Source organism: Esox lucius, chromosome 1 (assembly GCF_011004845.1).
Source record: "Esox lucius isolate fEsoLuc1 chromosome 1, fEsoLuc1.pri, whole genome shotgun sequence".
Taxonomy (NCBI): Eukaryota; Metazoa; Chordata; class Actinopteri; order Esociformes; family Esocidae; genus Esox; species Esox lucius.
This window is the reverse complement of record NC_047569.1, coordinates 23,101,584-23,120,361: the sequence shown is the minus strand read 5'-3', so window position 1 is coordinate 23,120,361 and position 18,778 is coordinate 23,101,584. Positions and strand designations below refer to the sequence as shown.

The 18,778-nt window shown below is 45.6% G+C and overlaps 1 protein-coding gene across 1 annotated transcript in view; it reads left to right on the top strand.

Moving 5' to 3' along the window:
- Positions 1-194: 194 nt before the first annotated feature.
- Positions 195-18,778, top strand: part of traf4a (tnf receptor-associated factor 4a) — a 35,633-nt gene continuing 17,049 nt past the window's right edge. The window contains exon 1 of the mRNA XM_013138890.4: positions 195-746. Coding sequence (XP_012994344.2) covers positions 583-746 — 164 coding nt within the window. The 5' untranslated portion in view covers positions 195-582. The remainder of the gene's footprint in view (positions 747-18,778) is intronic.

Below are 18,778 nucleotides of genomic sequence, written 5' to 3'. Positions count from 1 at the left end.
CAAACAATTTTTCTTACTTTTTCTATTGATTACTATTTGCATTTGCTAGAAAACACCAAACTTTCTTTGATTACAATTTACTATATTTAGAACAAATTATATACATTGCAATATGGTAACATGGGTGCTTTTATTTTGAAGGTTTTGTCATTACCATACGATTGTGACGTCGACGTTAATGCTGCTGGCAGAATACTTGTAGAGTCGAGAGCATTGTCTACAATCTGTCAGTGTTACCTCTGCTGTGAAGAGGATTACAGAAACGTTTCCTTCATATTTAGACCTAAAGGAAGATTGTCAGAAAACAATATCGCCCGGTTTTTATTCTATAACGTTTGGCTTGTCGACGCTTCCCTTTTTTCCATGCACTCGGTCACCTGGTAGCTGGAGAGACGGCGGAACTGACTCAGTCGACAGCCTGCCTACTCGTCTCGCAAACCTATCTGTCGCTAGTTGGCGAGGGGGACATAAATAGAGAAGAATCACTCTGACGGCAATCAAATAAGAGACAGCGGCTACATCAAACCCTAGATCACCCAGGACGCATCCGAGACGAGTGAGAAAGACATTAATCTGTAGTGTATGTCTACTAATCCTGCAGCAATGCCGGGGTTTGATTATAAGTTTCTGGAAAAACCGAAGAGACGATTTCAGTGTCCTTTATGCAGTAAAGCAATGCGCGAACCCGTTCAAGTTTCTACGTGTGGCCACCGATTTTGTGACACCTGTCTACAAGAATTTTTGAGGTAAGTTGCTAGCGTGTGGCATATTACAGTACATTTAAGGCGGATAGCATGTCGATTGTTATGTTCGCCAACTCAACCATGTTTTATTTAGCTTGGATATGATTGTTAGGCTTAATTACTACATTGAAATGTGTTATGTATTTACACAAGCTTCCTGGAACAAGAAACTTGCAGCACAGTAGGAACTATAATGTCAAGTTTCGGTGGGAGAGTATGTAAACAGATCCTGTAGGTGTGTCCTTTCTTTGGAAGGCCTTTGCACTCACAGGTGAAGCAACTAAGGTAAAAGGGAGTGGTTATTTAAACCCGGCCTTGAAAACGTAATTTCACCAATGTATATTTTTTTAGGAAAATCATTAACTCGATCATTTATTTCAATCAAATATGACTCGCTTATACTCTGGGCATAAGTGAGACATTGATACAATAAATTGAGACTAGTCACTTGGAATGTTCTTTATGCATGAATCTTGCATAAAGTCAGTTTTCTATTTTCATAACCAAATTTCTAGTATGTGAGGACTCGGACTTCAAAGCCCATCTGAAGCTGAAGAGTATTATGATTCCATGCTAGGACGATCTGATCATTCTAATATAAAATAAACCATGTTCCTTATTTTATTACTTATTTTTCCAGTTTATAAAGAGAACTGCATGAACTTTTTAAAAACTTTTTTTAAAGGTCTCATTTGTTATTCGAAGCAGAAGTTTGTATTGCCTCCTCACGCGTGAGGAGAAAAATTAAGAGATCACTGCACCTTTTTCTGAAATATATTTTCAAATGTAAAAATTATTGGGAAAGAGTTTTGTATGCATAATGTTGTTGCTTAAATTCACCTAGCTTCCAAAAGGAGTATTGTCTGCACTTCGCTCCGTTTAAATATTTACTCCAGATATTAAGCAAACCAATGTCATGTGATATGTTAGGAATTATATTCTTAACATTATTTAAATGCTTTTAGTATTACTGTTTGAAATTATATAAACTCAACAGTGCATCTTCAAGATGCACACGCTGAAGTATGTTCCTTTTACATTACAGTAGTATTAGATGTGTGTTTAACAATAATCTGTGAATAGTCATGTAGCGCTCATTCAGCCAAACAGTCAGAAGGCCCCAGCCTGCCTGTCTTCACGCCCTGAGGCTGTGTTCCTGCCTGGCTTGGTTTTGGGTCAGGGGAAGGTGCGGTGATAGGTGCTGGAACTGAGGCGGCCAGGGCTGTCAGTGGCTCTGACTTAGATGGGGATTAGTGAGGTTTCTTTATTGGAGTCATTGTGCTGAGGGACTGGCAGACCTTTCAGTCCTAGGTCATGTCTGATCCCTGTCCCACATGGCACACTAATACCCATTTAGTCCACTACTTTTGACCAGTAGGGGACAGTGTCATATGGTGCCGTTTAGGACAGAGCCTCTTGAGTTCCTCAGGATACCTTCCCCCTCTGCATTTTTTGGCAATCTAGGGATGTGTTGTAAAAGTTATTCCCTAAATAGTTAGCTACATAATAACCAGGTCCCATAAGGAGTTGCTTTATTGAGGGAAAGTTAATCTTACTAAGACTGTTATGTGGTTGTCACCCATGGCTATCTTGAGATTAATTCTTTGGCTTACAGCATCTGTTAAATGACTAAAACGTAGCGGTACGCCTAATCCACTGTACGGTACCTATTACAGTTTGAGGATCACGGGTCAGTATGCTTTCGGTACAGCTAAAATGTTTTGTCAAACATACTGAAAATCAATTTTAAATGTATTTGGCAAAAGATGCAACATCAATCCAGGAAGACTATAAAATGCCTAATGAGAACAGAATCTAAAATAAAAGGCAGTATGTAAACATGGCACAAACTTTGTAATGTAGTCACAAGGGTACCAGGCCTACCTATTTGCTGAAATAGTGCTGAAGCCCTTTATTCTCAACCAGAATACAGGCGTATATCTACGGCCACACACCCATTGCTCATGTAATTTTTCCCGACTAGATAATCTGATGTATTTTTCCTCTTGCTCAGTTGTGCACTGGGTCCTCCGACTCCTCTTTCTATTCTGTTTGGAGCCAGCTACAATAGTCTTTTACAACATTAACAATGTCTACACTGTATTTCTGAACAATTTCATGTAATTTTAATGGACAGAAGATTTTCTTTCGAAAACAAGGACATTCCTAAGTGACCCTAAGCTTTTGAAAGGTAGTGTGTATTATTCCCTCTACGAATCCACAAGTTTTTCAGATGATTCCTCTTCCTGACATTGTCTGGTGGTCATTTAATTGTAGAAAGCTGTTGACTGAACTGGTGCATCATTTTCTCTTTCCATTCTACTATAATCATAAGTCATCACAACCTTGCAAAAACTCAGGAGTAGTCTTTTTTGTGTGTCCATATTCTGTGTCTCTTCAGTTTTTAAAAATAGTAATTGTGGGAGTGGGATGCAGCGAGTAAAGGATTTGGATTCACTTTTCACTACTGGGAGCCATCTCAGACAGGCATGCCTCTGATGAGGTAGATAGAAAGCCGCAGGCAAAAGGCATTGATCAGCAATGATCTCTAGCTCTTCCTCTGTCTGACTCTCTATATGAGCTTGGCATCGCCATACAAGTTATTTGGAGAGCTTGTACGCAGTATTTGTTTTACAAATGGTGCCACGTTTTCAAATAGGTCTGTCAGTACAATCATTACTTATTGATGAGACTTCGGTTGTTGATGTGAAATGGAAAAATAAAAGCTGTATACCTAGCTGTCACAAGAGCTGAGTCTTACTTTACTAACACCGCATTAACATCAGCCTTGTTAGCAGCGTGAAGCTGGGTGGGAGGAAGTCGTGTCCTACCTGGTCTGCATCTCAAATGGCACGCTACTCAGTAAGTGGTGCATAAAACAGACCGATGCACAGTACTCACTGGCCCCTGTTAGCAGTGGAGGAATTCTGGCTAGTGTCTTGGTTTGTCCCTTGTCATTATTAGTCAACTTGGCAAAACTGTGGCGCTGAATGCGGCCAAGAGAGTAGGTCTCTGTTTTCATAACACATCGATTTCTCAGATAAACCCAACAAATGTCACACTTCATCTGATTGTGAATGGGATTTTATTGCATAAACTTTTGGTGACTCAGGTCTGTCCACTCAGTCTTTACTATTCTTCTGTCAGGATCCTGTTGATACAGCTTAGTTAAGACAGGGGGTTTAGGAGATTTGACAGCCACTTTATCGATCTCACATTGAAATGGATAGTGAATTGATTAACCCAGTAAAAAGCCACACATGGAGCCGAGCTCATTGAGTGCATTTCCATTGGATATATGAGCACACTGTGCAAACAAGGACACAGACATTTGAGCACACAGAGATTGCTCTGAATCTGAAGGCCGCCTAGGTAAGTCGACCAACTGTGCCGTTGTGAATTTTGATACATACACTGCACAGCAGCTCCCTTGCCAGTCCCAGTATTAGGTTTTTAGTAAGAGGGAATTGAACACTGAGCTCAACTCTGTCGTTGTCCTCGGGGGCCGTCTGGGTTCAACGCTGTCAGTGTCCTCTGTGCCAATCTGGGTTCAGCACTCTGTCTGTGTCCTCAGGACCCACCTGTATTAAACACTGTCAGTGTCCTCTGTGCCAATCTGGGTTCAGCACTCTGTCTGTGTCCTCAGGACCCACCTGTATTAAACACTGTCAGTGTCCTCTGTGCCAATCTGGGTTCAGCACTCTGTCTGTGTCCTCAGGACCCACCTGTATTAAACACTGTCAGTGGCCTCGGGATCCACCAGTATAGTACACTTTGCCACTGTCCTTGGTGCCCACCTGTATTTAACACTGTCTGTGTCCTTGGGACCCACCTGCATATAAATTCCCTTACAACTGCAGTTTCATAAAAAAACTTCTCATTAATTTACTCCTTTTTTCTGATAGACCTTCTCGTTTTTAGTTAACACATTAAATGAATGATTGGCTGAATCAAGTCCTTTATCTAAAGGATAGCGTGTTAGCATGTGATGCTAATGGTCTGTGTTTCTGTCCAGAGGGTGCGAGAAGGGGGATGGCTGCATGTGTAAGTACAACAGGCTAACCGGCAGCAGCCTGAAGGCTGCCAGGCTCAGTCCTGATGGAGAGTCATGTGGCAGAAGGGACAAGCCCAACTCTGAAGCTCATCCCCACTGCATTCAACTGAGTCCAGTGGCTCATGGGATGCGTTCCAAAATGTCACCTTTGATCAGGTCTCCCAGGGCATAACGACTGTACTGAGTAATGAATTGGGTGGCAAGCCCCTCATCATTGGCCTGGGCAATTAGCTCAATGCCTCGTTAGCAAAGGAGAATAAACACTCAAGCGGTATTGAAAACCAATTCTCCCCATAATATAGTAGACAAGCGGCCTGATGTGCTTGAACACATACATGGGAGCCATTAATCTTTAATGTGTGCGTGCAAGGCAGGTTCACAGACTTCAGTGTGTCGTCTCTTTGGGAATGATGCAGTGCTGTGGCCTGGCCTTGACAGGGGCGGTAATTGGTTTGTTTTGGCCCATAACTACTTCTTCGGCCTCCTTAACACTACAGTAAGCTACTGTGACTTCTGACTTCCTCTGTTGTCCCAATGAGCAACGAACGTTGCCCGTGTTCGCCAAACGATACCCTGTTACCTTTCATAGTGCACTAGGTTTGACAAGGGCCCAAGGGCCCCGGTGAAAGACAACGCTCTTTCTAGGGCACAGGCCAGTTGGGATGTGGCCGTGGGTCTCTCCATGAGGTGTCCATTGCCAGGCCCTGGAGAAACATGTTGGAGTGCTATGAGAGGAGGAGGATGTTTCATTTAAATCTGTCAGCTCGGTCTCTATGAGACTGCGTTGCTCTGTTTTGCTGATGCAGACTGAAGGCCTGTGTCTGCACGGCCTCCCTGGCTCCCACGCAACTAATGAGACTTATGTTCCTCGGATGCTGCGTCACCCGCAGCGTCATCGTTGCCTCAGCCGCCTCCTTCTGCTTCCTCCTTCTCCTCCTCCTCCTCCGCTTGAGAGCGTCTCTTGAGCCAAGGGATTGGGGCTGACTGACATTGGTCTCTTTTAAAGCCAGATGAATTAACTTCTGTCCATTGTCTACAGATTGATGTGGCCATGCAGCATAAAGGCCTATTTGAGGAGGGAGATGGATAGGCTCTTAAAGGACTAAATGAGGTGAAAACTGGCACCCTGCTCTGGTTGTGCCTGGCCCACGCTGGCAAATGTGCGAGGGAAAGGGGTGGCTGACGAAGGCTCTGTGAAGGAGGATACCCAGCCTGTATCAGCCTGTATAGGCCCTCACAGGTGTCCCAAGGCATTTGTCTGTATGTTTTGACAGAAAATAGACTAATACTTCCTCAAATGTGCATGGACTTTCATGTGGTCTATTGTTTCTGCTGATCTTTTACAGTTTAACATATCAGTTACACTTCTACCTGAGACAAATATAGATCTGCGGACATACCAGATTAAGTCCATCATTTAGAATGACACCTTTTGAACTGATTCTCTTACACCCTAGTAGCTAAATATAAACACTGATATAATGGCTTCGCCCCCCCCCCCCCCCTTAATCAATAGTATGCTTGATCTGTATTCTGTTACACATTTAAATATTAGGTTTACTCAGGTAAACTGGCAGATATTGTTCATTTTGCATGACCTCACTATGGTAACAGGCCAACAAGGTTATGTTTTGTCAACTTCAATGGAATACAATTCCTAGAATGGAATGAAAACCACCAGGATATTGTCATTGTCCTGATAAGAGGTTTCTGTTGTGGGTGAAACTGTCGTACAATGTCTGGGTTGTTCTACATGCTTTGCATTTCTGATACTTGCAGTCAAAATATGTGTTCTGTTTTAAAGTATATTTAATGCACGTATATATATATGTGTGTGTGTGTGTGTGTGTGTGTGTGTGTGTGTGTGTGTGTGTGTGTGTGTGTGTGTGTGTGTGTGTGTGTGTGTGTGTGTGTGTGTGTGTGTGTGTGTGTGTGTGTGTGTGTGTGTGTGTGTGTGTGTGTGTGTGTGTGTGTGTGTGTGTGTGTGTGTGTGTGTGTGTGTGTGTGTGTGTGTGTGTGTGTGTGTGTGTGTGTGTGTGTGTGTGTGTGTGTGTGTGTGTGTGTGTGTGTGTGTGTGTGTGTGTGTGTGTGTATATGTATGTATATGTATATATATGTATGTCCCATATATTAAGTTGTCCTCTTTATGACAATCTTCAAATCGGTTTCTTCATGCTACTCTTATCGGTCTACACTTTATAGGGTGATAATGTGAGCAGATTTGCCTGAGTTCAGGAAAGTATTACATAGTCACTGTACATTTATGTCATCATATAATATCCATGCTGAAATCTGAGGAGTCGCCCTTTCCTCCCCCCCCCTCTTTAAGCTCTTGGCCAAACATAAGGCTTACTATTCTCTGGGCCTGTCTGTATAATGCTAGCTGTCCCTTGAGAGCAGTGATATGGAAGTGAGCCAGGGAATTGCGAGGCTGAGGTCATTGTTGGGGGTCTCACGGGAGGACGCCGAGGGGCTTTAGACTTCCAGCTGTGGTGATAGCATTGCTTGGAGAAAGTTCTCCATCCGTTTCAAATAGCTGTACAGTTCCATCACACTGACTTTCACCACACGGACCAGACAGCCCAGCTGTTGTCTAACTGTGAAAACCAGGGGTCATTTGGTTCAGTTTTCTGTTTAAGCTAATGCAAGCAAATGTATGCACTCTTATGCCGGATCAAAATGTCACACCTCTCAAAGAGGAAAAGCACTTAAAGTTCTTAGCAGGACCCCTCCCCCACCCTGTTGAAATGTCTGGCATTTCAAACGTGCTGGCCATATTAACTGTATCAGTGCCATTTTTACCCCTTGACTAAATGACATCTTTATGAATATAGTCACCCTTTTACAAAGGAGGGTTTACAAACAGTGTGTAGGAAGTGGCCCTGGAGCACGTCGGGGACGTGCTGAGACCTGTCCACAGCTATAGGAGGTCTTTTCCCGAGGGGCTCAGCGTCTGGCTTCTCTTTAAGCCAAACAAAGGAAGTAGGCATTCCAGTTATGCAGCGGAGCACCTTGCCCCTCACACAGTGAGCATGCTGGGGCCGATCTGCCAGTCCCGGCCCTCCTGCTGGAGCCTGGCCAGTTGGCAGCCCTCCTCAGCATGGCCCGTGCTTACATGCGCTTGGGTATGCATGAAATGTGAAAGAGCTCAGGGTTCAAGAAATACATGGTACCCGCCCTCGGTTCAGGCTGTACTGTAGACGCTGCCTCTCCGAAGCAGACCGCTTCACTAGCCTGTCCAGGGAGACCCGTCTGGGTGTGAGTGTTGTGGGAACTGTGAAGCGATGAGGACTGTTGGGAGGCGAACGGACAGGCAGATCATCTCAACGATCCATTCAAGGCTACGTGGCGGACAATGATCTGCCTAGCAGGGGCGTGGCCTGTCCCTTCGGTACTGTAGCCGTCACAAACCCATTGTGCTTTTCCCGCCTGGGCGTGGCCACGTCGTCTCCCTGTTGTGCTGACCGACTACCCGCCCCCCCGGTCGCTCGGGGTTCTGTAAGGTTGGCAGCACCTTTACGAGCGAGCGTGCTCGCATGACTCCCGCAGTTAGAAGCTAAGGATGAGCTAATGGCCGGTTTTCATCCTCCTCAGTAGCAAGTCGTGTGACTGTTATTATTGTCAGGTTGTCGTCAGCAGTGGCGCGGCAGCTGACCGCTGGTTGTGATGGCCGAGCGGACACGCAGGTATGTGAGGAATCCGTGTCTGGTCTGTGCGAGGAGTGCAGCTGCCCTCGGGGACCGGAGTGCGGGGAAGGTGCCGGCCCTGCTCCATGTGGCACCTGTCTCAGTGAAAGGCTCCACTATATCGTGGAACAGGTGCTGGCAGGGCAGTTAAGCTCGACACTAAAGCGCGCACGCATCCTGAATTATAGTCATTTATTCAGAGGCCCCATCAGTGTTAAGGCCAGTGCTATTCAATCCTCAGCCCTTACGTCCCGTCCCACCCCTCAACCCTGACCAATCAAAGGGCTGTAGGGAAGACCCCCCCCCCCCCCACCCCACCCCCCTTACTTCCCTCCGGCCCGGAGTCCCTGGATCCCCTGTTCCCCACCATCTAGTCTGTTGTGTGAACTAAAAGCTCAGTGACTCTCGAGTCCACCGCTGTGGCTTCCTGTCTGGGGATGTCCGACCTGCTCTCTCACAGCATGTTTTCCGACGTGTCAACACAGCACAATTGCCCCCCCCCCCCCCGGCACAGAAGGGCTATTGATCCTTTGAACGAAACCGAGCGGCGGATGTGACTAGCTCACGTGCTAAGCCAGATGCATCATTCACTACTGCTCTGTTCGGGATGAGAAAGCATTTGTCTCGTTTCAGCCAGTCTCATTCATTCCTTAATTAATTTTCCATTTCATCCCCCCCCTCCACTTAGCTTTGGTTCTCCGGCGTTCCTTTCACTTGTCATCTGGACGTGTAAATCAATATCCTGTTCGTCTGTGCTGAACAAGGGAAACCTGCTGGATGGTGTGCATCTCCCGCTCTCTGGCTCTGTCACCGGGAGCAGGGACAGACATGCAGATTCCATGTACACAAATAGATACTGGGTCACTGAGCATTGTTTTTGTTAAGGAACATCCACATGGCTGATCCTACCCTCGGTTCTCCTGCATTGCATATCGGTCTCTCTTTCTCGGATTCTCTTTCTCGGATTCACTTTCTCGGATTCTCTTTCTCGGCCTCTCTAATTCCTAAGCCTTTGTCATTCACATCAATGTTGTCACTCCTAGAAACGAGGGCAGTTTAAGGAATGCGAGGTGTTTTGAGTGAAAGGGGCTATGACATCACCCCCGTCTAGAGAGGCAGGAGTGGATTGCAGTTTTAACCGTCTGAATGCTGCTTTCAGATGTGTGTGCTGTTCAAGGAGAAAGACATGGGAAGAAGAGGATTGGTTTTCTCAGTGGCTTGTTTTGGTCCCTGTCTGACTGTATGTAGGCTTCAGATTCAGGCTGATAAGGGAAACTCGTGTCTGTATGTGTGTGTCTGCGTGTGTGACCGCCCGCCCTCGGTCTGCTTACTAAGCCCAGTTTCACACAAAGAGCCTCACCTTCGCTCACTGTTACCATGGCCACAGTCGGCACAGTGCCCTCCAAAACGGCCGCCATCAGTGAGGTGCACGGCTCACAGATAACCGCTTGAAATGAATCGGCGTACCGACCAAAGGAAATGTGCTTCTTCCTCAGTGTCAGATGAATGGAAATGTAGGTAGAGCAGAAAAATACATTCTTAGGTAATGTTGACACTGTTGGAAAGTGGCAAGATATAGTGTCTTTCTGAGCATTTCGAGAGGGGGTTCAGAACATTTGGAGGGGGAAAGTTTGGACAGTTTTGCTGGAGGCGTGCAGGAAGCGTGTGATGCGTGACTCACGGCGGATGAGGAAAGAGAAGGCGCGTGGCCGTGTTCTGTGCCCTCCGCTACCGTAATGACGAGGTGTGTGTACGTCCCTAATGACATCTTATTCCCCGCGTGGTGCACTACTTTAGACACGTGTCTATAGGTGGTGTAGGGAGTAGCATGCCATTGTGGATGGCAGGCTGTGACTCATGCACAGGAAAGTCATATTTGCGGGCGGGTACTGGGAGAATCCACATGGAATCAAATCATTACCTTCTTCACCTCGCATTCCTCCTCAGATCCCCACACCCTGGTACATGTTCCTCACAGACTCGGGGTGGGGGGGGGCACTGATACCATGCTGTCACCTCTCTGCAGGCTAGCCTGTACGTTCATGTATACAAACACACACCTCTGGTTTTATATATAGTTAAACATTAAACCGATTGTAGATTATATGTAAACCCAATTAAGGTCAAGAAATGACAGTGACTTGGGACTTGACCTCGCTGCTTTTCCTTTTTACGTAACTACTGTTTTATCGGCCACAGGTCTTCCGTTCAGGTCACCTGTTCACGCGTCGTGTCGGCCGTGAACTCCTGTAAGGTGACAATAGGGACGCTGCCTGTTTCCATTGTTACCTCCAGAGGTCTAGTCAACCAGCGAAAGGCTTTAACGGTTGTCATGTGTGTTCAGTGTGAGGGGCGGCAGGTGGTATGTTTACTGTGCAGTGCGCACACAGTGAAGGGAAAAGACAAATAACGCACAGCAAATAGCGGCTCCTTGGAAAATGGGTGCTGTAACAAACTAAGCAAAATCGGAGTGGTGGCAAATTAAACACTGCATAGAAGGTATGAACCGCATGCTTACTGTATGTCTCAAACATTTCTCTATCATCTGTTGACAGTAATTAACATTTTATGTCACTTTCTTTGTTAACAACAGGTATCAACTAACAGTGAAATTCTTACTGTCCCGAGTGTGAGATGGTGTGCGGGATACGGGTGGTTTAGGTTCATGTACATGGGTAGGAGTAGCAGCAGATGGCTACTAAACAGCAAAATGAGTAAGTGCTGTTGTTACTTGTGTTAGGTTTAGTAGTAGAGTAGTGATGCATTTGGTGACTCACAATTTGTCAATTGGCTTCCAACCAGCTCTTTGTTCAAAATGGTTAACAATAACCACTTCAACCATGAAGAACTTCCAACTGTCCTAATTTTTTTACCTTAACACTACTAGAATTCTAATACTCACACTGTTTTTTCTGCCTATATACACTGATCAGCCATAACATTATGACCACCTGCCTAATATTGTGTGGGTCCCCCTTTGACGCCAAAACAGCCCTGACCCGTCAAGGCATGGACTCCACTAGTCCTCTGAAGGTGTGCTGTGGTATCTGACACCAAGACGTTAGCAACAGATCCTTCAACTCCTGTAAGTTGCAAGATGGGGCCTCCATGGTTCGGACTGATTTGTCCGGCACATCCCACAGATGGTCAATTGGATTGAGATCCGGGGAATTTGGAGGCCAAGTCAACACCTTGAAATCGTTGTTGTGTTCCTCAAACCATTCCAGAAAAAAAAATTATATGTGGTAGAGGCCCATTCCATCAGGGAATATCGTTTCCATTAAAGGGTGCGCATGGTCTGCAACAATGCTCGGGTAGGTGGTACATGTCAAAGTAACATCCACATGAATGACCGGACCCAAGGGTTCTCCGCAGAAAATTGCCCAAAGCATCACACTGCCTCCGCCGGCTTGCCTTCTTCCCATAGTGCATTCTGGTGCCATGTGTTCTCCAGGTAAGCAACGCACATGCACCCAGCCATCCACGAGATATAAAAGGAAAAGTGATTAATCAGACCAGGCCACCTTCTTCCATTGCTCCGTGGTCCAGTTCTGATGCTCACATGTCCATTGTAGGCACTTTAGGCAGTGGACAGGGGTCAGCATGGGCACCCTGACTGGTCTGAGGCTACGCTGCCCCATACGCATCAAACTGCGATGCATTGTGTGTTCTGACACCTTTCTATCAGTACCAGCATTAACATTTTCAGCAATCTGAGCTATTAGTAGCTCGTCTGTTGGATTGGACCACACAGGCCAGCCTTCGCTCCCCATGGGCATCAAATGAGCCTTGACCGCCCATGACCCTGTCGCCGGTTCACTGCTTTTCCTTCCTTGGACCACTTATGATAGGTACTGACCACTGCAGACTGGGAACACCCCACAAGGGCTTCAGTTTGGGAGACGCTCTGACCCAGTCATCTAGCCATCACAATTTGGCCCTTGTCAAAGCTGCTCAGATCCTTACCCTTGCCCATTTTTCCTGCTTCAAATGTATCCCACCCACTGACAGGTGCCATCATAATCAAATTCAGTGTTATTCACTTTACTTGTCAATGGTCATAATGGTGTGTGGGGTGTGTGATATATGCATATATCATTTATTTTATAAATACCTTGCACTAGTGCCCTGTGTATCCAATTCTCACCCTAAAGTTCCATTTATTTGTGAATGACACATATGGCTGTGTTTAGCATTTATATCTATATTTATTTTCATAGGAATAGCCCAAAAAGAGAATTTTGGTCATTGAAATTTGGTTTCCATTTGGTAGCCTTGTTTGTTCTTATGGCCTGGTGATAGAAGCTATGCATGTTTCTCATGGTTACAGACTTGGATCAATTTTTTTAAAGCCATTAATGTTAATGGCTGTTTGTTGTTATACTAAAATTAACCTTTCTAGTGCCATCTTTGGCCACCGCTACCATAATGCTACATTTTCCATGTCTCTGTACAGACCTTCGCAGATGCTAGCTAATCAAAAGATCTCTAATCCATAAGTCATTATTGGCACTTGGGAGGGCTTATGTGTCCAGCCCACCTGCTGCCCCTCAGCCAGTCTATAGGGGAGAAGCAACATGCAGTTGGTTTGGTAATTCGCCTTTAGCCACCCTTTCCCTTGATTAGGGAAACACTGCTTGTGTTGGTCTGCCATCATGCAAACTGGTAGGCAGACCATAATTCATGTCCGAGTTTATCATGGTCTCAGCTTTTCCATGGCCTCGTGTGACAAAGGAAGTTCATGGAAGATTATAGTAGGACAATTCAGATTGTCGAGAGAAAAGCAGAAAACACAATCTTTCTTTCTCTCCGTTTTGCTTGTGATTCATCTTTACCTTGTGTTTAGAGTGCAGGAACCAGTTACTCTGTTATACGTGCATTATTCCAGTGATGGACGACGCACACATTTATATTTACCCCATTGGGAAGTAGATGGCTTTCCAGGCATCGAAAGGGACTGTGCCTTCCCTGCTCGCCTCAGTGAACGCAGAATAATGGATTTACTAAGTGTGCAAAACCAACAGAAGGACTAAAATATAGCTGTGAGAAGCAATGAGCAGGGTTAACAGGGTGACACAGTGCAAAGGTGTAGTGTGGCTATATTTGAATGTGGCATTTTATTAAAAAAAATTTGTTTTTTTTGCTGTATTGGACAGGAAGTGGGGAAATGTTGCATATATTTCCTAAAAAGCAATGGGCCGGATTTGTTCACATGCTGCAGCTGTACATGTGTTACAGTGATTTTAAGTGATTCACTGAAGCTCAAGTATTTAATAGTCGAGATGCCTTTTTTTTTTTTTTACATTGTTAATGCCAAACTTCACAGGTTCATCATGATAATGTATTTTATTACCCTAAATAGTGTCAAGTTGAAAGGTCACTGTGAAGTGTAGATTTCTTGATGTATCGACATTTCTTTCTATAGCTAATGAATTTAGATGTGATTTTAAAAGGTTTCTTCATTGTGAGAATTTGTTCAGCATGATCAAAGTTTCTAGGTCAAGTGGGGCGGCAGATATTAGATCACCCATTTCACTAAGTATAGACAAAGTGTTTTTACATGTGTTTAGATTCAATGGGTAGTGAACAGTAACATTTTGATATAAGTGATTATATCATTAACATTAAATGACAGCTGATGTACACATTTTCAACTTTACACTCGCATTATGCATGTATCTGGAAGATGAGCCATTTTGGGTGCAGCTTAGCACAACTGCTTATGGCCCTAAGGGTTTAATGGTCTATCAGTGGTATTCTATTTGACCAAGTTAATCTTGACTTCAAGTTTCTATTTCAGTTAGAAAGAAATATACAGATCCGGGCCCACTGCACCTTTTTCTTTCCTTTTCAAAAAAGTTGAAAAGGTATGTTTGGAGTGAGGAACAGAAGCGTTCAATTTGCAGTGGTCTCTTAATTTTAACCCTGTTCCTCACTCAAAACCTTCCTTTTTTTACTTTTTTGGAAAGGGAAGAAAGTGTGTGTGTACACACTTACTACCTAAATAAATGGCCATCGTTTAACTTTCAGGTGCCATAGACTTCCATAGTATTGTATCTTGTGCTTCTCATCACAAGCACTCATGAGGAGGATTACTCTTTGAGGATAGATAGATGCTGATGGAGCCAACTAACTTGCCGTGGGCATATTCCTCATCACTCCCTGTATTAAGTATCACTTGGCGTATAATCACTGCTGGGTTTATAGATATTGACTCAAAGCTTCATAAAGATTGTATTTCATCCAACATTCCTATGCCTGGAGGATAAAAGACGTTCTTCTCCCAGTACCGTAGCAGAGTTTTGTTGTTCTAGTGGGATGTCCTCTGGCAGGGAACGAGGACGTGTCTCCTGATTACATCATACTTCAGTGTTGGTCATATACGCAACTACAGTAATCAGCGAGAAAGTGCCATTCACATCTTTGGCATATTTTCTGTTTGCAGAGGATTGCCTGACTACTCTCTGTCTCTCATGGGTACTGTAGTCTTTATCCCCAACAAAGCCTGTCCCATGAGTTCTCAAGTATACTTCATTTCCAACAAGGAGTCATATCACCTCTGCATTAAATAGCTGATGCTTCCAGCAGCATCTTAACTGATCTCAGCAGTGTGTACGCAGCGGCCCTTTATCCCCCAGGGATAGAATAGTGCTCTTCTGTTTCTCTCATCCCTCGGGATTAACATCAAACCTACACTCCTCTCATCTACCGGATATCCTGATAGTGAATACCTAAGATTTGTGAGGCATTTGGAAGATTAGTCTGAATACCTCCTGTGAGTTTAAAAGGTGGTGGGATTGCCCAGGGTGGGAGGGCTGGGCATTCTCTGTGTTATGCTGTGTCTATAATAAGTTATTATTTTTTTTAATGAGCCTGTCAGTACCCAGACTAGTCATAAGGCAGACTCTGAGGCCCTCTGCCCACTGTCGGTTGGTGTTCTTCAGGATTACTGTGGCGGCACCACAGACCTTCAAAGGGAGTAGGCGTAGCTCATTGCAGAGTATTACAACATTAGACATCTGCCCCCTGAAAGCCAAAATTAGATATCTGCTATCTGTAATTAAAATGTCTCAAATGTGCATTTGTGAGGAAATGCATCTACTGCTGGTGTACTCTGATCCAGTATGTGTATACTGATGATCACGCTTCCGCTCTTCTAGCTCCCTCGTTTATTGTGGGTGTGGCGGCGGCGGCGGTGGTGGGTTTGGGTGAGTCCGATGGTTTGGAGGGTGAAGTGACTGGAGACAGACAGCAGTGACCTGAGTGTGCTGTTTCACACATTTAATATCTTGTGAGAAGCTTTTAACACTTCTCAGGAAGCTAGGGGGCACCTTCTCACATGTGTGCTGTGTCTGAAGCCAGGCTCTTCATAGCCCCCAGGTGATAGCCCTGCCCACCCTGTCTCAAATCACACCCTCTTCCTTATATGGGGCTAAGTGATGCGCTGTTAGAAACGGTCCCATTTAGGATGCAGCTCAAACTGGAGATCAAAGAAAACCCTGTACTTTCATGCCTTCATCAAGGCCCCATTCTGAGACGGATTCTCTTGGGTGCAGCGGAAACACCCTGAGCAGTGATACTGCTGATCGTGTGTGTGTGTGTGTGTGTGTGTGTGTGTGTGTGTGTGTGTGTGTGTGTGTGTGTGTGTGTGTGTGTGTGTGTGTGTGTGTGTGTGTGTGTGTGTGTGTGTGTGTGTGTGTGTGTGTGTGTGTGTGTGTGTGTGTGTGTGTGTGTGTGTGTGTGTGTGTGTGTGTGTGTGTGTGTGTGTGTGTGTGTGTGTGTGTGTGTGTGTGGTGATCCACGGTGTACAGTGCCTTAGCTCAGAGTAGGATTGGTGAGACCACTCAATCTGCGACCCAGATCGGCAGGAGTTGATGAAATTGAACTGATGTCCAGGGAACCCCCTGCATGCCGGCAGCTTAATCCGGTGATGAAATCAGGAGAGGGAAAATAATCTGGGAATGCTTTAAATGAGCTAATTTATATATTGTTTCAGTTTGCTGCCATCCAAGTACTGCGATGTAGCCTAAACACTACAGTTAAATCTGTGAAGCTGTAACAGTATCGCTATAAGCCCTGACATCCAGCCTTGCATGCTGTCTTGCCCTCACAAAGTTGATTCATTCCAAAACCCATGAAGCACATAACCCTGCCAACTGAGCTATAGATCACCAGTCAAGGTCAGCCAGTTCAAGCAAGCTCAAGGAAACCATAAAGTGACCCAGACTATTTCATACTGTTTGGATCCAAATTACTAATACAAAAGTAGGAGGCGGACAAGAAAGGGTTTCATGTACTGAAGTCTGCTGGGAAGTGCTAAGTAGGCAGTTTGTGGGGTACATGAAGACGATGTGGCCCTGGTTTCCCTGATGAAGAGTGTAGTTCTGATGTTAAGGGACTACAGTGGGTGTGGGTGGGGTAGGATGAAGGACTACAGTGGGTGTGGGTGGGGAGGGTGAAGGACTACAGTGGGTGTGGGTGGGGAGGGTGAAGGACTACAGTGGGTGTGGGTGGGGAGGGTGAAGGACTACAGTGGGTGTGGGTGGGGAGGGTGAAGGACTACAGTGGGTGTGGGTAGGAAGGGGTGGGTGAAGGACTACAGTGGGTGTGGGTAGGAAGGGTAGGGTGAAGGACTACAGTGGGTGTGGGTAGGAAGGGTAGGGTGAAGGACTACAGTGGGTGTGGGTAGGGAGGGTGAAGGACTACAGTGGGTGTGGGTAGTCTTTTCAAAGACTTGAGCCCAATTTGCAGATTTCCATCTACCTCTTGCATCCTTTCTCACTCTCTCTCTCTCTTCTTTCTTCCCTTCCCAGTGTTCTCTGTGCACTGGCAGGTGGTTGGGCCCTTTGGGGAGACACACAGTGTTTTCGTTTCTGCTCGCTTCAGAGTTGTGCCACTAGCATTCTGAGTCACAGCATAGCTTAACCATGTGGAGCCGACACTCCTGGAATCAAACAGATGAACCACCCAATGTCCCCCTCTGAACAGTGTGTATTCTCAGGGAACTGCCTGTGGCTCCGAACCAATGTCTGATATCATAAAAGTCAAAGCACTGTCGGCTCCTTTTCTTACAAGGATGTCAGCGAACATGGCGTTACCCTTTTTTGTTGTCAGGTTTTGATGTGGTAGCTTGTTTCCCTAAGCTCTACTCTGGGAAAAGAGCTACTGCCGGTGCATGCAATCCACATCCGCATTCCAAAGCTTGCTTATGGTGATACTGCGATTCTGAAACGCACCGCATCATGTTATTCCCCTGTAACCACTGCCTCACTTAGTGCTGCAGGGGAAGATGACATTTTGCGAACTTTTGATCGTGGCAGAACTGTGTGAATTACCTCACAGATGGCTTGTCTTCACAAATGTCAGCACACTGAGTGCTCGGAGGACTGAAATGTAATGTCGTTACGTAAGCCGGGAGACCTGGTGCGCCCTGTAGTGTCTCCTGTGTTTGAGCATTGTTCTACAGGGCTGTCACGTGACCTGGACCTGCGTATGAAATAGGGCTACACAACATGTCGGTAATAAGGTGCTATTTCAGTGCCCCCATATGCCCCCCCCCCCCCCCCCCCACACACACCTGACTGGGGGAAGCTTAAAGACGTTCCGTGCTTACCAACGCATTTTACGAATCAGAGTGTGGATTGATTTCTGACACACATCCTCCATGAGTGGAATACGGAAGTGATACCTTGTCCTTGGCATAGGCCTATTATTTGTATTGATCGTAAAAGCTGATCTCTCGGGTGTGGTTTCATACTGTCTTGATGCCGTGTCTGTCCGTAGTCCATTTAAACACAGTCGATTCATGGGCTTCTTCTACCCTAGTCAAGGCTTTTCAGCCAAGTGATTAGGGGTTGCTGTCCAAGCGGCATCTCATTCTGTTCAGCGCACCGGGCTTGTATGGGTTGGGTGCATTTGGGTTGCCCGTGCGTTGAAGGGAGAGCTGGTGGAGGCGGAGAGCAGGTGGAGGCGGAGAGCGCCAGGTTAAACTCTGCCAGACAACCACACATTGTCCTTGTAGTAGTAGGCCTGGTCAGCTTTCCTCTGCTCACATCGAGAGTTTCCTATTTTAGCGGAGTCCAACAGTGGAAAGACTCGCGAGTCTTTGTTTCGATTGAGACACAAGTGTCTGTTGTAGACTGCAGAATATTATCTTTACCCTCCCTTGTAGATACTTGATCCAGAGTGGCCAGTTCTAATTACCTCATTGAATTGCCAATTTTCTGGAATAAATGAAAGGCAAAATCGTCGTACGGTTGTGGACGTCCATGACCTCACAGAGCCTGGATTCAAAT